This window comes from Peromyscus californicus, unplaced genomic scaffold, assembly GCF_007827085.1.
Source record: "Peromyscus californicus insignis strain IS unplaced genomic scaffold, ASM782708v3 Scaffold_3__1_contigs__length_106647218, whole genome shotgun sequence".
In the NCBI taxonomy this organism is placed as follows: domain Eukaryota; kingdom Metazoa; phylum Chordata; class Mammalia; order Rodentia; family Cricetidae; genus Peromyscus; species Peromyscus californicus.
In genome coordinates, this window is record NW_026294551.1 from 60480466 (window position 1) to 60500708 (window position 20243).

Sequence of the window (20243 nt, forward strand, 5' to 3'; positions counted from 1 at the left end):
GAATTAACAAAAACAAAGTTGAAAAGGAAAAATGCAAGAAAATGAGTAAGTAAATGTTTGAAAGTGTGAGAGCAACTAAGAGGGTTTGGAGACTATCTGGGATGCCGGGGGTCGGGGGTGTTCTTGTGATATTTTTTTTCTTTAAACTTCAGTATCGTATTCTGCAAAAGCATACAAACACAATATAATCCTGGGATCTATTCATTTACTTAAAATTGAAAACAAAATCCGGGCCTGGGAATGTGGCACAGTGTAAAGTGTTTGCACAATAGGACCTATTCCCAGTTCTGCAAAAAAAAAAAAAATAAATAAATAAATAAAAAAATAAAACTCAAAATGTCTGTTGACCATTAATCAAACGATTCCAGCTGTCATTTATGCTTCAACTAGCAAGTGCCAGACCATTTACATACGTTAGCTCATATTAGGCACATGGCTTCTCCAACGTTGGTAGTGTCACCACCACCTTGGAGACCAAGTCGCCCAAGCTTGTCAGCTCTGATGTGGCCATGCATCGAGACCTGACCTTAGGCCTTCCCCAGGTCCCGAATGTAGGGTTGAAGGTCCTGGCGACAGTGGAGAGCAAAGCGCCTTCGCAGATCAAACGGGCGCGATTACCTGCAAACGCAGGTGGAGGCGCGGTCCTCTTAGATCCTCCTCGGCACTAGACCACACGGCCCGGGGTCTCCCGTGGCCGGCAGGCCGCAGAAGCCGGGTCCCGAGCTCGCGTGTCCCGGAGCGCTGCGCACCACCCCCGGGGCCTTCAGGTTGTCACAGGCGGGGACGCGCATCAGCCGGCGGGGACGCGCAGAGCGGAGAGGCCTGTGCGCCGGGCTGAGGGAGACATGCGGCGGACGCGGAGCGCGGTGGCGACCGAGCCGCGGGAGCAGCGGCGCTCCGGTGCCTCCGGGGGCCTGGCCGGCGGCGAAAGCCGCGCGCGGCGCGCGGCGGGCAAGGCGAAGGCCGGGGGCGGGGGCGGGGCGGCCGGTTCGCAGCCGTCGGCAAAGCCGCGGCCCAAGCCGCCGCCGCGGGCCCAGGAGGCGGCCGCCGAGGAGCCGCCGCCGCCGGCGGACACCCCCGCCGCCTCGGTGTCTGCGCTCGACCTGGGGGAGCAGCGGGAGCGCTGGGAGACGTTCCAGAAGCGGCAACGGCTCAGCTTCGAGGGCGCCGCCAAGCTGCTGCTGGACACCTTGTGAGTGTGGCGGGGGCGGCGGGCCAGCACCTGCCAAGTGCGCACCGGCGGCGGGACCCGAGGCTGAGTGCGGAGCCGGGGCCAGGCGCCCGCTGCTCCGGCTGGCCGCTCAGGACTGTGTCCGGCTGCATGCGCGGGAGGGCCTCTCCGGGTGCAAAGGACAAGCATCCCACGGTTTCCCTGCCACCAAGACCATTTTATCCGTATTTGCACGTGCTTTCGGAGGGTGGGCGGGAGGAAAAGTCCAAGTGGAGAATTTAGGGGCCTTAGGGAGCGAAGGCCAATTGTTCCGGGCAGTTCCCGGGAGGGAGGGTGCGGGTTATTGATCCCGGAGGGAAGCGCGCGCAAAGCGCTGTCCTGGACCGACGCGTGCGGGAGGGAATGGGAAGCCCAGGCTTTGTGCTCTCACCTGGGGTCCCGGGTGGCAGGTTTTACTTTCTTCTCCTCCATCCTGTGCTCCTGAAGTGCTTCCAGCTTCTTAGATGGCCCAGGGAGCATCTCAGGGGTCCTTTACTGGGAAAAAAGCTGGTAACTACGCCGGCCAGAACGGTCTCCTCTTTACCAAATGGGATGTGAACCCCCTCCTCATTTAACCATTGTGCTACAGAGAAATACCGAATGCCCTAGTCATACAGGTTCTCACTCCCAGACGAACTGAAAAAGAACAATAAAAGAGAAAACTGATATTAACTGAACAATTACTTAAAAATCAGAGCTACTTTTTTTTTTTTTATAAACATCAAGATGTTCTTTTGTCTTTGTTCCAGAAAAAGTTCTCTTGGTGTTGGTGCATCCTCTCAGAAACGGACTGTTTATTTAGTTTTCTCTGTGTTTTGCTTTTTAGTTTTAATCCCCCTTGGCTATAAATTGAATACTATAAAATATTAACTTAAAACAAAAACCAATTAAAACTTAAAAAATTAAAAATAACATTTGTTGAGTACCTGTTGTGTACTAGCTACTGGGAGGTCTAAGAGATACTCTAAAAAGATCCATGGGGCTGGGCACAGTAGCATATGCCTATAATTCTAGTTTTTAGGAGGCAGAGGTGGAGGGGTACAACGACTTAAGGGCCAATCTGGGCTACAGAAACACCCTTTCTCAGAAGAAAGAGAGAAAGAAAGAAAGGAAAACAGAAACAAGCTAGGGTTAATGTGGTCCGTTTCTGTAAACCCTGTTCTTGGAAGCTGGAGGCAGGAAGATCTGGAAGTTCAAGGTCATCCTTGTCTACATAGTTAATTTGAGGCCAGCCTAAGCTGCATGACACCCTGTCTCAAAACGAAACGAACAAAAAAGCCCCAATCCTTAGACTCACAAAGCAAAAATTTGAGTTAATATTTCCCCCCCCCGAAAACAAGCTGATAATGATCTAGGAAAAGATAGTAAAAATATTGGCATGAAAAGATGTTTTGCTCAGCAGATTAGCATGCTAAGCTTGCTTACAGTTACTTTTATGTCCTCTAAGCTAACTTTTTTGTGCCAAGAAAGTATATGTTATATACACTAACGATTTTGTTCAAATATTGCATAGAAAAAGGTTTGGAGGAATGCATAGCAAATATGAAATCTCTCTTGGTGGGATGATCACAGGAGCTTCTCGTTCTGTTACTAAATATAATAACATTTGCGGTTTTTGTTTGTTTGTTTACGCTAAACATTGTCTATGGAAGAAAAAATTGAGATGTTAACTTGTTAGAGGGACCTGGGAGAGTATTTAGTCTTGCCATTAATCAGATGGCAAAGTAAGGCTGCTGTGAGCGGTTTTTCCTTCATTGTTCATGTGAAATGTTCTCTCATTTATTAGTGGCAAGAATGTCTAGTCTTTTGGGGAAGGAGCTTCATAATGTTCATTGAGTCTTAATATTGAGTTAGGGGCTGGCTCCAACTGTATAGAGTTGTGTAAAAAGTCATGTACTTGAGAAGTACAAGAGGCGAGTGAACGGAGTTATGAAAGCCTTTGTTATCCCAGAGTTATGAAAGCCTTTGTTATCCCCCCAGAAAGCATTTCTGAGTCAGTAGACCCAACTGGGCAATCTGTCTTGCTTTTTCATAGCCACTTCTACTGACTTTATTACAACCAAAATGAAATATTTGGCCACTTTGCTTGGTGGCTGCTTAAGGTTGGTAAGGACTCTTCTTGGTACTTAGCTTATAAATATTTTTTTTCACTAAACAGTTGACATGTAAATAGAAATGTTTGGGTGGGGGAGAGCTAGGCTTCTCCTCTATCTTCATATTTACTGAATTCTGGGAATGTTTTATTTTGCAGTCTTATAAAATTCAAGACCGTTCACAGCGAAAATAACTGAACCTCTTTTATGAAATGTACCTGGTGGTTGTCCCAGCCTGGCTTTCTTTCAAGCACAAAAAGACAGGAGCCATGCCACAAGGCCCCTGCCTGCCTGTTAGAAGTTCTTATGCTCTAGTTTTTATTCCGTTTAGTGAGTACCAGGGCCTGGTGAAGCACACGGGAGGCTGCCACTGTGGAGCGGTCCGTTTTGAAGTTTGGGCTTCAGCAGACTTACACATCTTCGACTGCAAGTGAGTATTTTTATCTTTCCACATTGGCTTAGAAGACTTGAGGAGCAAAAAGGCTGTGTTTCAGACCCATCTGGGGAGTCGGGTATAGATGAAACAGTGTTGGCCACGAGCTGATAACTGTTATATCAGGTACTGGGCACATAAAGGTTCATTGTTCTCCTTTTCCCGCTTGTGTGTCTGACTGGGAATTTTCAGTGACAGTTTTAAAAGTTGTTAAAAGTTATACCTTTAGCATGTGTGGAGGTCAGAGGACAGCTTGTGGGTGTCAGTTCTCTCCTTGGTCATGGGATCATCCAGCCATCAGGCTGGTGGTAGGTACCTTTATTTGCCAACCCAGCTCACTAGTCTGGTTAGTTAGTTAGTTTTTTGTTTTTTTGGAGACAGGGTTTCTATGTGTAGCCCTGGCTGTCCTGGAACTCACTGTGTAGACCAGGCTAGCCTCAAACTCAGAGATCCACCGGCCTCTGCCTCCTGAGTGCTGGGATTAAAGGTGTAGGCCACTACCACCTGGTGTGATTTTTTTTTTAAGGTAGGGGAAGGCTAAACATTCTGAGTTAGTCAGAGTAACACCTATAGTTTGTACGTGTGGGAGACTGTGCCTATGTGTATATGTACCACAGAGCCCCACAGTACAGTTCAGGTGACAAAGCAGGGCTGATACCACTGATTTAGGGGTGATTAGCAGGAAGTGGATCAGGCTGGCCCTAATTCTTTGCTGGGATGCTGGGAATCCTATCTTGAGCAGAATCTTCTTAGGAGTCTATCTGTGAAGCTAGATGAAAGTAATTGGGTGGAGAGTATATATGTACACCTAGAAGCTTTTCTTTTTTCTTTCTTTCTTTTTTTTTTTTTTTTTTTTGGTTTTTTGAGACAGGGTTTCTCTGTGTAGTTTTGGTTCCTGTCCTGGATCTCGCTCTGTAGACCAGGCTGGCTTCGAACTCACAAAGATCCGCCTGGCTCTGCCTCGTGAGTGCTGGGACTAAAGGCGTGCGCCACCAACGCCCGGCCAGAAGCTTTTCATGAACTGGCTCTCTCTCTGTTCTTGGCATGAGGCCCATGATACCACCCGGATCAGGATCAGTGGCAGGCCTGCTTCTTAAGCATCTTCCCTGGCATAATAATAGAGTGAGAACAACAGGTTCTGCCTTCTGGACCAGCTGTTGGCATGTACCTAATTACTCAAGAGGGTCCAGTCCTTTACCTCTAATGGTACCTGAATTTCATGTGAATAATAAATACTATGGAATTCCTAAAGTGGAGAACTGGCTAGGCCACTAATAGAATCCAGATTTGGAAAGAAACATTATGGCATAGTTTCTTGGAGAATCCTATACTAAGACAGAGTGTTTTAAAAGGTGAACTAGGGCTGGGGATGCGGCCCATTTAGTAGGGTGTTTGTCCAGCATGTGCAAAGCTCTGGATTTGACCCCTACTTCTGCATAAACTAGGCATGATGTCACATGTCTGTTGTCCTGGGGGGAGGTAGAGACAGGAGGATCAGAGGTTAAAGATTGTCCCCAGCTGCTTGGTGTTAGTGTCCATGAGACTCTGCTCTCAGAATAAAAAGTAAGCAAGCAAACGAAGAAGCTGTAAGCTATCTTCAACTCTTTAGCAAGTTTGAAGCCAGCCTGGGGATACATGAGGCCCTGTCTCAAAAAATAAAATAAAGACAAATTTTTAACATGACCCCTCTGTCTCATAGAATAAAATAAAGTTAAAACTAAAAAAAAAAAAATACTTATTTTATGCTTGTGGGTGTTTTATCTGCATGGATGTCTGTTCACCACATGCCCCAGGGGTCAGAAGAAGTGTTTGATACCCTAGAACTGTGAGCCACCAGGTGGATACTGGGAATCGAACCAGGGTTCTCTGAAAGAACAGTCAGTGCTCTTAACCACTGAGCCATCTCTAGCCCCAAAGTTAAATTTAAAAAGAAACAAAACAAAACAAAACGTGAATTGAAGGGCTTGAGGTGTGCTTTAGTAGTAGAATGCCTGCTTAGTATGTGTGATACCTGAGTTCACTATCCCTAGGGTAGAGAAATAAAAACAGACAAAAATGGGGAGTTGAAAAGAGCAGCTTTTGAGTCAGTTTCCAGTTTGGTATTTCTGGGTAAAACGATTAGAGCTTGGTTTTCTTATGTGGAGACGGGGAAGCCTATGGTTCTTTCCCTGGCTCTGGTGTGCCCACCTAAAGAGGCATGAACGTATAGAAATGTCTGAATTCATTTTCTGAGTGTCTTTTAAGTCCACTGTTTCTCTTCAGGGCCGGGAGGGGGGGCAGCTGAAAATGAGGTCCAGGATTGCTGAATGCCGTGTGGTCTCCCCTGCTGGCTCTGTCACCAGCAGGCTTCACGGCCACGAAGAGCAGAGGCTCCAGGTGGCCTGTCCAGCTGCCTAAGTTTCCCTTCCCTGGATGGTGCTGAGAAGGGTGTCCCGTTTGAGGTCAGCTGGTTCTGCAGGCATTGGGCTGGGCTGCTTGGGCATATGGACAATGCAGATGGTAACTCATAATCTGGCCTTTGCTCTTTCTGTAGCTGTAGCATTTGCAAGAAGAAGCAGAATAGACACTTCATTGTTCCAGCTTCTCGCTTCAAACTCCTGAAGGTTAGTACTTGCAAGCAGGGTCAGAGCGGGTAGAGCCCATGTGTAAGGACCCAGGATCCCCTACCCCATCTTTTTAGCTGGCTTGCTGTACAGCGTGAGGGGCAGAGAACTTAGTAGGACCTTTTAAGGGCTTTGAGATCCTTTTTTTCCTTAGGTGGAGTCTCACTGTGTAGCCTAGGCCAGCTTCAAACTTAAAGATCCTCTTACCTAAGCCTCCTGAGTCCTGGGATCACAGAGGTGTACCATTATTCCTAGTTTCTGATTACTTTCCATTCAGGTTCATGTCTGTCTTTCTTTCTTTCTTTCTTTTTTTTTTTTTTGGTAGGTACTGGGGATTGAACTCAGGGCCTCGATTATGGTAGGCAAATGCTTTGCCACTGAGCTCTGTCCCTAGCCCCCAGGTGTACTTTAACTGGCTTAGTTATTTTTCCTTTAAATCTTTTATTTGTTCGTGGGGTAGGCACATGGCACAGCACACATGCGGAGGCCAAAAGAGAGCTCTGTGGAACTGGCTTTCTCCTTCCAGCTTTACAGGGTTTCTAGGGTCACACTCAAGTCGCCAGGCTTCTGTGGTAAGACCTTTTACCTGTTGAGCCTTCTCACTAGTCCCCAGTTATTTACTTTTTGAGTTGATAAATTGTTTGTTTTGAGACAGCCAGGCTGGCCTTGAACTCCTGATCCTCGTGTTTCTGCCTCCTGAGGGCTGGGGTCCTGGGCATGTACCACTATGCCTGTCTTCCCTTTGTTTTGGAAAGCAGATTTGATATTATTGTAGAAATATTTTCAAATTCAGAAAATCAATTAAAATCATTTTTGAGGGCTGGGGATTTAGCTCAATGGTAGAGCGCTTGCCTAGCAAGTGCAAGGCCCTGAGTTCGGTCCTCAGCTCCAGGAAAAAAAAAATCATTTTGAAAACTGAAAAATTATCTGAATAACCTGTATTGCTTTTGAAAAATTATAAGAAAAATAAAATCATTCAAAAGTAATCACTACTATTTTTTGACACACATCTTTATACATTATTCTCTCTCTCTCTCTCTCTCTCTCTCTCTCTCTCTCTCTCTCTCTCTCTCTCTCGATCGCTCTCTGTGATTGGGTCTCATGTATCCTAGGCTGCCCTTGAACTCCTGATCCTCTTGTTCTTATCTGAGCACTGGAATTACAGGTGTGTGCCACCATGCCCAGCCACCATGCCCAGCCATCTTGCCCAGCTTATACACTGCTAGGGTTTGAACCTGGCTTTGTGCATCCTAGGCAAACACTCTCCTGACTGATCTGTATTCCTGGCCATTTGTACTTGATGATATTATAGAGATAAATACATCTAAATAGGTTGTTACAGCGGGTGGTGCACACTTTTAATCCCAGCACTCAGGAGGCAGAGACAGATGGATCTCTGTGAGTTTGAAGCCAGGCTGGTCTACAAAGTGAGTTCCAGGACAGCCAGAGCTACATAGTGAGTCTCAACAAACAAAATATATGTATATAGTTGCTTTTAAATTATATTTTAGTAGTGAATTCCTGACTTGAGTCCAGTTTTAAAATTTTTATTATTTTATATGTATGAATATTTTGCCTGCATGTATATATGTATACCTTATAAGTGTCTGGTGCCTGTGGAGGCCAGAAGAGGGCATAAGATGCCCTGAAATTGGAGTTAAGGATGGCGGTAAGCCTCCTTGTGGTGCAGGGAACTGAACTCAGGTCCTCTGTGAAGACAGCAGCTGAGCTCGTTCGCTCTCTGGCTCTGAGTTTTATTTTATTTAATGCTATATGTATGTCTGTAGGCACACATGCCATAGTGTCCCCGTGGAGGTCAGAGGACAACATACAAGACTAAGTTTTCTCCTCCTACCATGTAAGTCCTCAGGTCACCAGGTTTGCATGGAAACCCTTACCCACGGGGTCATCTCACCTTTATTATTTATTTATTTTAAGTATGGGATCCTGCTCTGTGGCCCAGACTGCCTCCTGGGCTTCTAGCCTTAAGAGACCCTCCTGCTTCAGTCTCCTAAGTACCTACAACTACAAGTGCATACTACCAGGATTGTCATAGTTTTTATCAAAATATTATATAAGCCAATGTGCTGGCTAGGCTTATGTTAGCTGCATACAAGCTAGAGTTACTGGAGAGAAGGGACCCTCAATTGAGAAAATGTCTCAGTAAGACTGGGCTGTAGGCAGACCTGTAGGGCATTTTCTTAATTAGTGATTGATCTAGAGGACCCAGTCCTTTGTGGGTGGGGCCAACTTGAGCAACGTTAGCTATATCCTGTCTCAAAAAAAATAAGTAAATAAAAGGTGTTGTGGGGGAGTGTATAACTGTTCTGTCCAGGTGTGGTGGCTCACACCTTTAATCCTAGCTCTTGGGAGGCAGAGGTAGGCAGATCTCTGTGAGTTTGTGGCTAGCCTGGTCTCCAGAGTGAGTTCTAGGACAGCTTGGGCTACACAGAGAAACCCTGTCTCAAAAGACAAAAACAAACAAACAAACAAACAAACAAACCCTGTTCTGTCTATAAACTACTTTATCATTTCCTAGTGGAAAAAAAACCCACAGATTTTTCTTTCCTTTTTATTCAGTGTGAGAGTTGAGCCAAGGCCAGTCCCGTACCACTGAGCTACATCCCCAGCTATTTTTAAGTTTCATTTTGTCACTGTGGACTTGTACAGACCATCTCCCTCCCTCCCCAGCCAGTTTCTTGGCTGACTTATCCCATCACTCTTGAATTTGCAGTGGTGCATTCCTGGCTTGAGTCTATTTAAAAACTGTATTATTTTATGTGTGTGGGTTTCGCCTGCATGTACATCTGTGCACCGCATGAATGCAGTGTCCTCGGAGACCAGACGAGGGTGGCAGATCCTCAGAACTGGAGTTACAGAGGGTTGTGAGCCACTATGTGAGTGCTGGAAATCAAACCTGGGTCCTCTGCAAGAGCAGCCAGTGCTTTTAACTGTTTTGTTTGTTTGGTTTTTCAAGACAGGGTTTCTCTGTGTAGCTGTGGAGCCTGTCCTAGAACTCTCTCTGTAGACTAGGCTAGCCTGGAACTCACAGAGATCCACCTGCCTCTGCCTCCACAGTGCTGGGATTAAAGGCATGTGCCACCGTCTCCCAACATTCTCTTAACTTTTAAGTCATCTCTCCAACCACCATTTCACTCCTTGAATTATAAACAACATTGTGATAAATTTCCCTGTGTATAAATCTTTGGCAATTTTTCTTTAGAATTAGTTCTCTTAGAAACAAAATCTCGGGCTGGAGGGATGGCTCAGCGGTTAAGAGCACTACTTGTTCTTCCAGAGGTCCTGAGTTCAATTCCCAGCAACCACATGGTGGCTCACAACCACCTGTAATGAGATCTGGCACCCTTTTCTGGTCTGCAGGTATACATGCAGATAGAGCACTGTATACGTAATAAATGAATAAATCTTTAAAAAAAAAAAAAGAAACAAAATCTCTGGGAAGGAGAATACAAATTTTGTAAGATTGAAAGGTTTCTGTACCCTGATATTGTGTTTCTCCACCAATGCAATAGATCAGATCAGGCCAAATTAAAAGTCCAGGTTTAAATCTGAGCAATGCACGACTGGGTGTTTCTTGGGGGGGAAGAAAGCAGGAGAGAAATCCCATGGCAGGTTGGAGACGTGTCTTAAATACCCTGTAGGGCCGGGCGGCGGTGGTGGCGCACACCTTTAATCCCAGCACTCGGGAGGCAGAGCCAGGCGGATCTCTGTGAGTTCGAGGCCAGCCTGGTCTCCAAAGCGAGTTCCAGGAAAGGCGCAAAGCTACACAGAGAAACCCTGTCTTGAAAAACCAAAAAAAAAAAAAAAAAAAAAAAAAAAAAAAAAAAAAAAAATACCCTGTAGGTGTGGTTCTGAGCATCTCTGGGGGAGGAGCCGACCCTTGGGCTTTCTGAGGGGTGGGGTCTGGAATGGGAGGGTGAGGCTGGAGCAGAGATTCTCAAGATGTCTTTTTAGCAGATTCTAGATAGTGTGGGGTGGGCTGGGCTTTGATTCTGTCTTCCTTTCCTCCCCTTCTCCTTGCAGTCCCACAGACTGTGAGCCTGTGCAAAAATTTGGTAGACATTCCTCTCCTTTACTATGAGACTGCAGGTTGTGCCCAAGGCCGGTCCTACCTGTTGCCATGCTGAGCCAGTTCCTGGCTTGGTAGGGTTTAGTGCAAGTGGGCTCTCAGTAGGCTTCTAGGAGGAAAGACTGAGTAGGTGGCCATGTACGTCTTAGTCTTTTCTTTTCTTTTTTGTTTTTGTTTTTTGAGACAGGGTTTCTCTGTGTAGCTTTGTGGTCTTAGTCTTTTCAAGTCAATGGGTTTTTTCTTAAGATTTATGGCCAGGTGTGATGGTGCACATCTTTAAACTCAGCATTCAGGAGGCAGAGACAGGAGGATCTCTGTGAGTTTGAGGCTGCCTTGGTCTACATAGGAAGCTCCAGGACAGCCAAGCTTGTAGAGAGAGACCTTGTCTCAAAAAAATTATTTTTATGTGTCTGGATGTTTTGTCTGCCAGCATGTATATGCACCACATGTGTGCCTATTGAATCCCCTGGAGCTGAAGTTGATAGTTGTGAGCCACCTTATGGGTGCTGGGAATTGAACTCAGGTCCTCTGCAGGAGCATTAAGTGCTCTTAATTGCTAAGCAGTCTCTCCAGCCTACCAAGTCTGTGCGATTTAATCTCCAATGTGGGAGGCCAGGGTTCCTTTCTTCCCATCTTTCCTCCTTCCCTCTTCCTTGGGGGGGTCTATCTATGGTGGTAAGTAGTCCCTCCTCAGATTCTTGATTATCTGGAGCAGGGTTTGAATGAGAATGGCCTTCATCAGCTCATGTATTTGAATGCATAGTTCCTAATTGGTAGACTGTCTAAGAAAGATTAGAAGGTATGGCCTTGTTTCAGGGTTGCTATTGCTGTGGTGAAACACCATGACCAAAGCACCTTGGGGAGGAAAGGGTTTATTTGGCTTACATTTCCACATCACTGCTCATCATTGAACAGGAACAGGAACTTAAACAGGGCAGGAACCTGGAGACAGGAGCTGATGCAGAGGCCATGAAGGGTGCTGCTTACTGGCTTGCTCCCCATGGCGTGCTCAGCCTGCTTTCTTATAAAACAGCCCAGGAGTGGCCCCACCCACAATGGGCTTGGCCCTCACCTATCAATCACTAATTAAGAAAATGCCCTCCTGGCTTGTCTACAGTGATCTTATGGAGGCTTTTTCTCAATTGAGGTTCCCTCCTCTCCGATGACCCTAGCTTGTGTCAAGTTGGTATAAACATTTCCAACACAGGCCTTGTTGGAAGAGGTATGTCACTGGGGGTGAACTTTGAGGTTTCAAAGCCCACACCAGGTCCAGTCTCTCGCTCTCTGTTAGCTGATTGTGGGTCAGATGTAAGCTCTCAGTTATTGTCCCAGCACCATGCCTGCCTGCCCACAAGCTCCTCACCATGAAGAGCGAGGACTCACCCACTGAAGCTCCTGAAAGCCCTCCATTCAATGCTTCCTTTAATAAGCTGCCTTGGTCATGATGTCTCCTCACAGCAGTAGAACCATAAATAAGGCAGTGAGAGAACAGATAGACATCTACTTTGTGTCCTTTTCTTTGTCTCTGTCTTTGTCCCTATACCTTTGTCTGTACCTCTGTCCTCATCACAGAAGGTGTGGTATGGGTGTCTGTGGGTAAAGAACACAGGGACCCTTCATCTGACCTGTAGGGCAGAAGTGCACTAACATGCAGTCTGTCCTCAACCTTGTTCCTAAGACCCTGCAACAGGCAGCTCTTGAAGATGCCAGTAGATGCAGCCTGGGTGGGGAATTGGTCCTCTGTTTTCTTCCTCCATAGTCTCGTCCACATCTTTCCTGGTGCTCTGTGGCACACTTCTTCCCTGGGCCTCTCCACACACTTCCTGGTGCTCTGTGGCACACTTCTTTACAAGGCTTCTACATGTCCTTCCTGGTGCTCTAGGGCACACATCCTCCCTCGATTTGCTCAGTCTTCCTGTTGGCTAGTTGGGAGCTGGATCTACAAGTCTGGATACGGCAGAGATGGGGCCAGGGACCTGGGAGTTCTGGCACATTTGTCTTTAGGCCTCTGCAGCATCGGAGGTCAGCTGTGTAAAGGTATCCAGGGCAAAGAGAAGGCTGAGGACAGTTCAGGCCTGTGAATATTTTCAGTACATGAACAGAAGAGGAAGTAGGTCGTAGAGGAAATAAACACAGAATGCGGTGTGTTCAGTGGCAAATGCTTTACAATGGAATGCTGTAGAGAGCCATGTTCAGAAGGATTCAGTGGTCCAGGCTTGGTGACCTGAGTCTGATTCCAGAAGCCCATCTGAAAATGAAAGGAGATAAAGGACCACTGAAGTTGTCTTTGGACTACACATGGGCCATGGCATGCATGTTCCCCCACTACCACAATCGTACATACTCACAAAGTGATGGTAAATAAAATTTATCGAAAAGGTGGCCATTTGGGGCTGTAGCTCACCAGTGAGTGCTTGCCTCACGTGCATGATGCTCAAGGTTCAATTCTAGACCTGCTTTAAAAAGGAAAGAAAGAAAGTGACACAGTCATTGGATTTGTCATTGGTGTTAAGGAGTCAAGGAATGATCCATATGGAATTTTTTTTTCCTAAACAAGAGTCTCGGAGGCTGGAGAGATGGCTCAGTGGTTAAGAGCACGGACTTCTCTTCCAGAGGACCCTGGTTCAATTCCCAGCACCCACATGGCAGCTCACAACTGTCTGTAACTCCAATTCCTGGGACCTATCACCCATGGCTAAAACACCAATGTATGTGAAATAAAGATAAATAAATAAATTTAAAAAAATAATAAAACAAAACAAAAAACAAGAGCCTCACAATGTAGCTATGGCTGTCCTGGAACTCCCTGTAAACCAGGCTGGCCTCATGCCTGCCTCTGCCTCCCAAGTGCTGGGACTAACGGCATGCACGACTATACCGGGTTCCATGTGGCAGATTTCAATGATGACAGGCAGGGCACATGGGATCCAGTGGGTGGGTGCATAGATGAGAAGGATCTGGGTATCACTGGGTGACTTGTGGTGATAGATGAGGTCAGGTAAGGTGTCGAGGGTCTTGCTGAGCCTGGTGGTTCTGATGTGCCAGGCTGTGGGTAAGAAGCTTGGAGCTATTTTCCAGGAAGTCCTCTATGTGCACATGTAGCTCCAATTAAAACAAACAAACAAAAACCTTAGGAAGCTCGTGGTAGATGGCAATCAGTGGCCCGTGAGGAAGTATGGGAGAAATGTGAAATGTATACTAATAAGAAGTCGCAGCCACCACTGTTTAAAACATTTTTAGATCGAGGCTGGAATTAACTCAGTGGTTAAGAGCCTGTACTGCTTTTGCAGAGGACCTGAGTTTGAGTCCCATGAGTACCAACAAACACATACACATAATTAAAATAAAACAATAAAACATTTTCAGGGGCTTGGAGAGAGCTCAGAGGTTAAGAGCACTTGTTACTCTTTCAGAGAAGCTGGATTCAATTCCTGGCACCCACATACTGATTCACAGCCATCTATAACTCCAGTCCCCAGGGTCTGATGCCCTCTTCTTACCTTCATGGAACCAGGCACACACTAGGTGTGTATATATATATATGCAGTCGAAACACTCATATATGTGAAATACAATAGATAAATCTTTACATTTTTTTAAAAAAAAATGTATGGGACTGGAGAGATGGCTCAGCAGTTAAGAGCACTGACTGCTTTCCAGAGGACCAAGGTTCAATTTATTCCCAGCACCCACGTGGCAACTCACAAATGTCTGTAAGTCTGACACCCTCAGGATCTGACATCCTCACACAGACATACACGCAGGCAAAACACCAATGCACATAAGATAGAAATAAATAAATGTTTAAAACTTTGTTTTGTTTTGTTTTTCAAGACAGGGTTTCTCTGTGTAGTCTTGGCTGTCCTGGAACTCCCTCTGTAGACCAGGCTGATCTCAAACTCTCAGGGATCCACCTGCCTCTGCCTCTCAAGTGCTGGGATCAAAGGTGTGTACCAACACTACCCAGCTCAAAAAAAAAATGTAAAATTTATTTTTTAATGTATGTGTGAGTTTGTGTGTATCTGCATTTATGTGTCTACATGACTGTGCACATATGCAGAAGCCCACAGAGAGAAACATTGGATCCCTTAGAGTGGGAGTTATAGGACACTGTAAGGTGTCCAGTGTGTGTGCTAGGATATGAATTCTGCCCTCATGATTGGGCAGCAAGCTCAAGCTCTCTCAGCCCCTGAGCCGTCTCTTCAGCTCAATAACCCCCTACTCTTCAGCCACCAAGTTCCTGCTCTTTGAGGACAACTGTTTTTAGACCCTCTTGAACAATTAATATGCATGGAAAACATACAAGGATATATATTTTCAAAAATTTCTAGTAAACAGTTAACCCCCCATCTTTGTCATGCTGGTTGAATCCAGGGCCTAGTGTGTACTAACATGCCCACATGGGCTCCACCATGTGCCATACCTACAACCCATGTTTTACATCTTGTGTTTTTCACTTTGGAAACTTGGAGATGGTTAGTGCTGCTTAGTATTTGCAAGCACTCTTTATTTTATGTTTCTTTATGTGTATGTATGTGTGTCTCCATTATTAGTAGGCACATGGGCATGCCAGTGCCTGTGGAGGCTAGAAGAATTTCTCAGATGCCCTGGAGCCGGACTTTCAGGTGGTTATGAGCTGCCCATGGGTGCTGAAACCCAAACTTCAGTCCTCTGAAAGAGCAAGAAGTGCTCTTAACTGTCAACCCATTTCTCCAGCTAGCCCCTCATGGTTATGATTTTTTTTTTTTGAGACATGATCTCATGCAGCCCCAGCTGGCCTTGAGCTAGTTTGGGGTGATGTTGAATCTCTGATCCTTCTGTCTAGATGCCAGGATTCCACCTCCCAAGTGCTAGGATTACAGGCACGTGTCACCATCACTGGCAGAATATCTATTTCTGTGTCTCCTTTTCAACGCCATGTTAACCACCATTGGGATTTGTTTTAATTTAATTAATTAATTAATTTAGTTAGTTTTATGTTTATGGTGCTCTCTCTGCATGTGCACCTGCATGCCAGAAAAGGGCATCAGATCCCATTATAGATGGTTGTGAGCCACCATGTGGTTGCTGGGAATTGAACTCAGATCTCTGGAAGAGCTGACAGTGCTCTTAACTGCTGCCACGCGCCCCCCCCCCCCCCAGCTTTTTTTTTTTTTTTTCGAGACAGGGTTTCTCTGTAGCTTTGTAGCCTGTCCTGGAACTCGAACTCACAGAGATCTGCCTGATGGGATTAAAGGCGTGTGCCACTACCACCTGGCCCATTGTGATTTTTTTTTAAAATGCTTTATTTATTTTCATTTCATTGCATTGGTGTTTTGCCTGCATATATATCTGTGAGGGTGTCAGATCCCCTGGAACTGGAGCCACAGACAGCCATGAGCTGCCATATGGGTGCTGGGTCCTCTGGAAGAGCAGCCAGTACTCCCAAATGCTGAGCCATCCCTCTAGCCTCTACCATTGTGATTTTAAAAACAAAGATTTATTTATATTTTCATGTGTTTGTGTATGTCTGCATTGTTAGTAGGCACATGTACATGCCAGTGCCCATGGAGGCCGGAAGAGGTTGTTAGGTCAGTGAGTTTTAGTTATGTATATGTGCATATATCTGTGTATGTGTGCATGTGCACATGAATGCAGGTGCCTGTGGAGGGTAAAAGCACTGGCTCTCTATGGAGCAGGAGTTATAGGCAGTTTTGAGCCACCTGATATTGGCACTGGCAACAGAATTCTCAGGTCCTCTGCAAAAGCACTATATGCTCTAACTGCTGAGCCATCTCTCCGGCCTCACATTTGTGATTTTTTAATCTTTCTCACCAGGTACTGGGAAGTATCTTGTTGTAGGTCATCAATGTAAGCATCATTTCATATGTTCTTTTTTTCTCTCAACTGCCTATTCAAATTCTTAGCCCATTTTTCATTCATATCATCCATTAAGAAAACTAACCTTTAGCCAGGTGTTGGTGGTGGCACATGCTTTTAATCCCAGCTCTTGGGAAACAGAGGCAGGTAGCGCTCTATGAGTTCGAGACTAGCCTGGTCTACAGAGTGAGTTCCAGGACAGCCAGAGCTATAACACAGTGAAACCTGTCTGAAAAACAAAAAAACCAAAACCAAAACAAAACAAAACAAAAAAGAAAAGAAAAAAGAAAACTAACCCTTTGTTTATGACGTGTGGCAAAGAGTTTTTTCCTAGTTTTTCCTATATAAATAATTGAAGTATAGTCAGTAGTGTCCTTAAGATCTTGAGCAATGCTTTTTGGAGACATGGAGAGCCAGTCCCTCAGGTGAGCGGCACTGGGAAGCAGGCAGCTGTTCCCTCAGACTCTTAGAGGGTATTCTGTTTTGGTGTACATCAACTCGAGGTTGGGTTGTTCATGTACAGTTGGCATAGGAGGATCTGTAGACGGTCGGGCTCCAGAGTGAATTGTGTCTGGGGAGTCCAGACGGGTCCCTGTTGTCAAGAAGCTTTAAAGCTTTTCTAGGAAATGGGAGCCATCTCCATAACCCAGAGAACTCTACAAAAGGGCATCGCCACTAATCCTTTCAAAAGATTTACTTTTAGTAACATTAAATGATCTCCTTGTCCATTTGTGTCTGTTCTCCAGGGCGCTGAGAGCATAACCACATACACGTTCAACACGCACAAAGCCCAGCACACCTTCTGTAAGAGATGTGGTGTCCAGAGCTTCTACACTCCGCGTTCCAACCCTGGAGGCTTTGGTGAGTGAAGGAAGTGTCTGTGGGCTTGGGACCCTGAGGAGCCGGGGTGCTTGGGGGTTTGAGTGCTGGTTGGACAGGTGGGCCCTGGCATGTGTCAGAAGAACAGGGTTCCTCTAGTGGGTTCTGGTCAAGTGTCTGGGCATCCAGTCAAGTGTTTCAGAGTCCATCTGTAGGTGGTTCTTATTCCCTGGTACTGGAGGGCTGTGGGGAGACCATACAAGGTAGAGAGAAGATAGGTGGGGGGAGGCTCAGTGGTTAAGAATACTGGCTGCTCTTCCAGAGGACCAGGGTTCGATTCCTATTCTCAATCTATTTGTAACTCCAGTCTTGGGGATCTGGCATCTTCCTCTGGTCTCTATGGGCACTGTATGCATGTGGTGTATGCAGGCTAAACACCTATACACATTAAATACATAAATAATAAAAAAGGTGGGTGGGAAATGGGCCTTAGGTTCAGGGGAGGCCACTGGAGTAATGACGTGTAAAGGGAGAGAAGACCCAGGATGATGGCTCTTGCTGATGTTATTTGAAAACAAAATTCAGGGCTATAGCTGTAGCTCGGTGGTAGTGAGCACTTGCCTGGCATGCAGGATCTTCACCTTGTCCCTAACTAGATAGATAAAAAAAATTTAATTTGGTTTGTTCAAAAAAGAAAAAAGGGCCAGGTGTAGTGGTGCATACCTTTGATCCCAGCACTTGGGAGGCAGAGGCAGGTGGATCGATATCTGTGAGTTCGAGGCCAGCCTGGTCTACAAAGTGAGTTCCAGGACAGCCAGGGCTACACAGAGAAACCCTGTCTCAAAAACTCAAAACCAAACAAACAAAGAAGTAAGAAATCCAGGTGTGGTGGTGTACACCTGTACTCCCAGCACTCGAAAGATGAAGACAGAGTTATCGAAAGTTCAAGATCATTTTCAGCTATATAGCTAGTTCGTGGTAAGTCTAGGCTAGACATCCTGTCTCAAAAGATGGGGGAGCTGGAGAGTCAGCTCAGTGGTTAAGATCACTGGCTGATCTTGCAGAGGACCTGCGTTTGGTTTCCAGCATCAGAAGATGGCTGCTAACTGTCTGTAATCTCGGGTCCAGTGCCCTCTGTTCTTCTGCACGGCACCAGGCTTGCACACACGTGGTCCACAGATATAATACACTGTACACAGAAACTAAATATATACTTCAAAAAAGAAGCAAGAGGGGCCTCCAGAGCCCTTTTCAGGCCCTGCTTGATCTGGGGGTGGGCTGGATACAACCGGCCCTTAGACAGAGTGAAATGAGGCTGACATGTCCCTGGGTAGTAAGTAGCTGCTGGAGCTGCGGACGCAGCTGTGCTATGCCTGTGCCTGTCTCCTGGCACATGGAGGAGAAGGCAGGACAGCATGCCAGTCTCTCTACCCCAAGTCTTCAGAAGCAGCTGCTGCTGCTCCCTGGTTTGACAGATCCTGGTTACCTTGAAACAGGAAGGGGGTTTTTGTTGTTGTTGTTTGTGGATTGCTTTGTGTGGGTTTGGTTTTGAGATCCTGTCTTCCTGTGTGTAGTCCAGGCTAGCCTCCTGACAGGCTTCTTGCTTCTGCTACCTGATTGATAAGATTAAGGCATGTGCCACTATGCCTGCTCAGGAAAGTGTTTTAATAGTTACAAAGTCCTGTGTAAATTGAGAAGTATTTAATTCTGTATCTATCTAAACCCAGGAAAGGCCTGAGAATTGGGCCAGGCCTGAACCTTTCTAATCCTTTCCACATTCAGCCCACCCCCACTCCCTGTACTGGGGATTGACCATAGGGCCTTATATATTCACTAGGCAAGTGTTCTACCACTGAGCTGTGTCCCAGGCCTCAGGCTTTGAATGCTGCCCAGCATTGGCTGACCCTCATTCAGGGTATCTGGCCTTCACGTGGCAGGTAAGGACCATAAGCCAGAATGCTGAAGACATAGGCCGAGCTAGAACGTTCTTAGTACATCAGCTGGCCACACAGCCTCAAAAGTGGAGGTGGCAAGCTAGAACACACCACTCAGATAGCTCACATGCGGGATAAAGGTGCCCGCAGGTGAGGCTTGTCTCAGTCTCTGGTCTTACCCACACTTGGAACCCCTCTCTCTGTTCCACTTGCCCCTAGGAATCGCCCCCCACTGCCTGGATGAAGGCACTGTTCGGAGTGTGGTCACTGAGGAATTCAATGGCAGTGACTGGGAGAGAGCCATGAAGGAGCACAAGACCATCAAGAACATGTCTAAAGAGTGAGCTCCTGCTCCTCCTTCCAGAGACGGAGTGAGCAGGGCAGCAGCCCTGTGGGTTGCGTGGGTGTGTGTCGCTGTGCAGACCTGGGCCGCCCTCTCCACTCCCAGTGTCCCTGCGGTTCGCTCCAGCCACCATTTCTTTCGGCAGCTCTGCCCTTAGCCCGGATTTCATGTAAGACAGTTGACCTTCTCCCTTCACCAACTTTTGTGTGATCTTTTAGAAAATAAACATTTCTGACATTAAACGCTATTACTGTGGTCCCTCATTCCTTTGACCTTTGACTTTTGCCTCTGAGGCCTGTCACTTAGCAGCAGATTAAAGTAGTCGGCACCGATAAGACACCTGCAGCCAAACTGAGAAGAGATAAGACGGGACCAGCAAGTACGATTGGAAGACTGAACGACCGAAGTCCGTGAGTTGTGAAGATGTGGACCCCAGGTGCTCACAGGGCACACGGCTAGTCCAGGAAGACCTGAGGAGACTGTGGCAGGAGTCACTCTGGGCTTGAACTTTTAGTTTCTTTCTTATTCGTGTATTCGTTAATTTTCGTCACGGTGGGCGCTCCGTGGGTGGTGGTGGTCTCCCCTTTTTCTCTCTTTCTTTTCATAGTTTCATTATGTAGCCCAGGCTGACCTGTGACTCGGCACTTCTGCCTCAGCCTCCTGTGTGCTAGGTTATAAGCGTGTGCTACTACATTTTTTTATAAGGTAAACCAAGCTTCTTTGTTTATTTTGATTTTCTGTTGTCATGTGCTGCGCTTCCCAGCCAGGGCCACTGCATGCTAGGCAACAGCCTTAACCACGTTTTTCCTCTCTTTAATTGTGGTAAGATAGGTGTAACGTAAAATGTAGCATCTTAACC

General features: G+C 46.4%; 1 protein-coding gene and 1 long non-coding RNA gene across 2 annotated transcripts; one reads left to right on the top strand and one right to left on the bottom strand.

The window, feature by feature from the left end:
• Nucleotides 1-310: 310 nt before the first annotated feature.
• On the top strand, nucleotides 311-19631 carry Cenpv (centromere protein V). Its single transcript, XM_052757143.1, has 5 exons — nucleotides 311-1192; nucleotides 3635-3733; nucleotides 6270-6339; nucleotides 17035-17149; nucleotides 19261-19631. Exons 1-5 carry the CDS (start codon nucleotides 846-848, stop codon nucleotides 19383-19385), a joined length of 756 nt encoding a protein of 251 aa, XP_052613103.1. The 5' UTR covers nucleotides 311-845; the 3' UTR covers nucleotides 19386-19631.
• On the bottom strand, nucleotides 11286-17028 carry LOC128121983 (uncharacterized). Its single transcript, XR_008222303.1, has 2 exons — nucleotides 12834-17028; nucleotides 11286-12677 (listed from the first exon to the last, which is right to left on the bottom strand). It is a non-coding gene; the product is annotated as an uncharacterized LOC128121983 (long non-coding RNA).
• Nucleotides 19632-20243: the final 612 nt, after the last annotated feature.

Excerpts from the sequence above, each read along its gene's own strand:
- Cenpv (XM_052757143.1), top strand. The coding sequence starts at position 846 with ATGCGGCGGACGCGGAGCGCGGTGGCGACCGAGCCGCGGGAGCAGCGG. Across the intron at positions 3,734-6,269 it reads TTACACATCTTCGACTGCAA|CTGTAGCATTTGCAAGAAGA; the intron begins GTGAGTATTTTT and ends CTCTTTCTGTAG. Across the intron at positions 17,150-19,260 it reads TTCCAACCCTGGAGGCTTTG|GAATCGCCCCCCACTGCCTG; the intron begins GTGAGTGAAGGA and ends ACTTGCCCCTAG.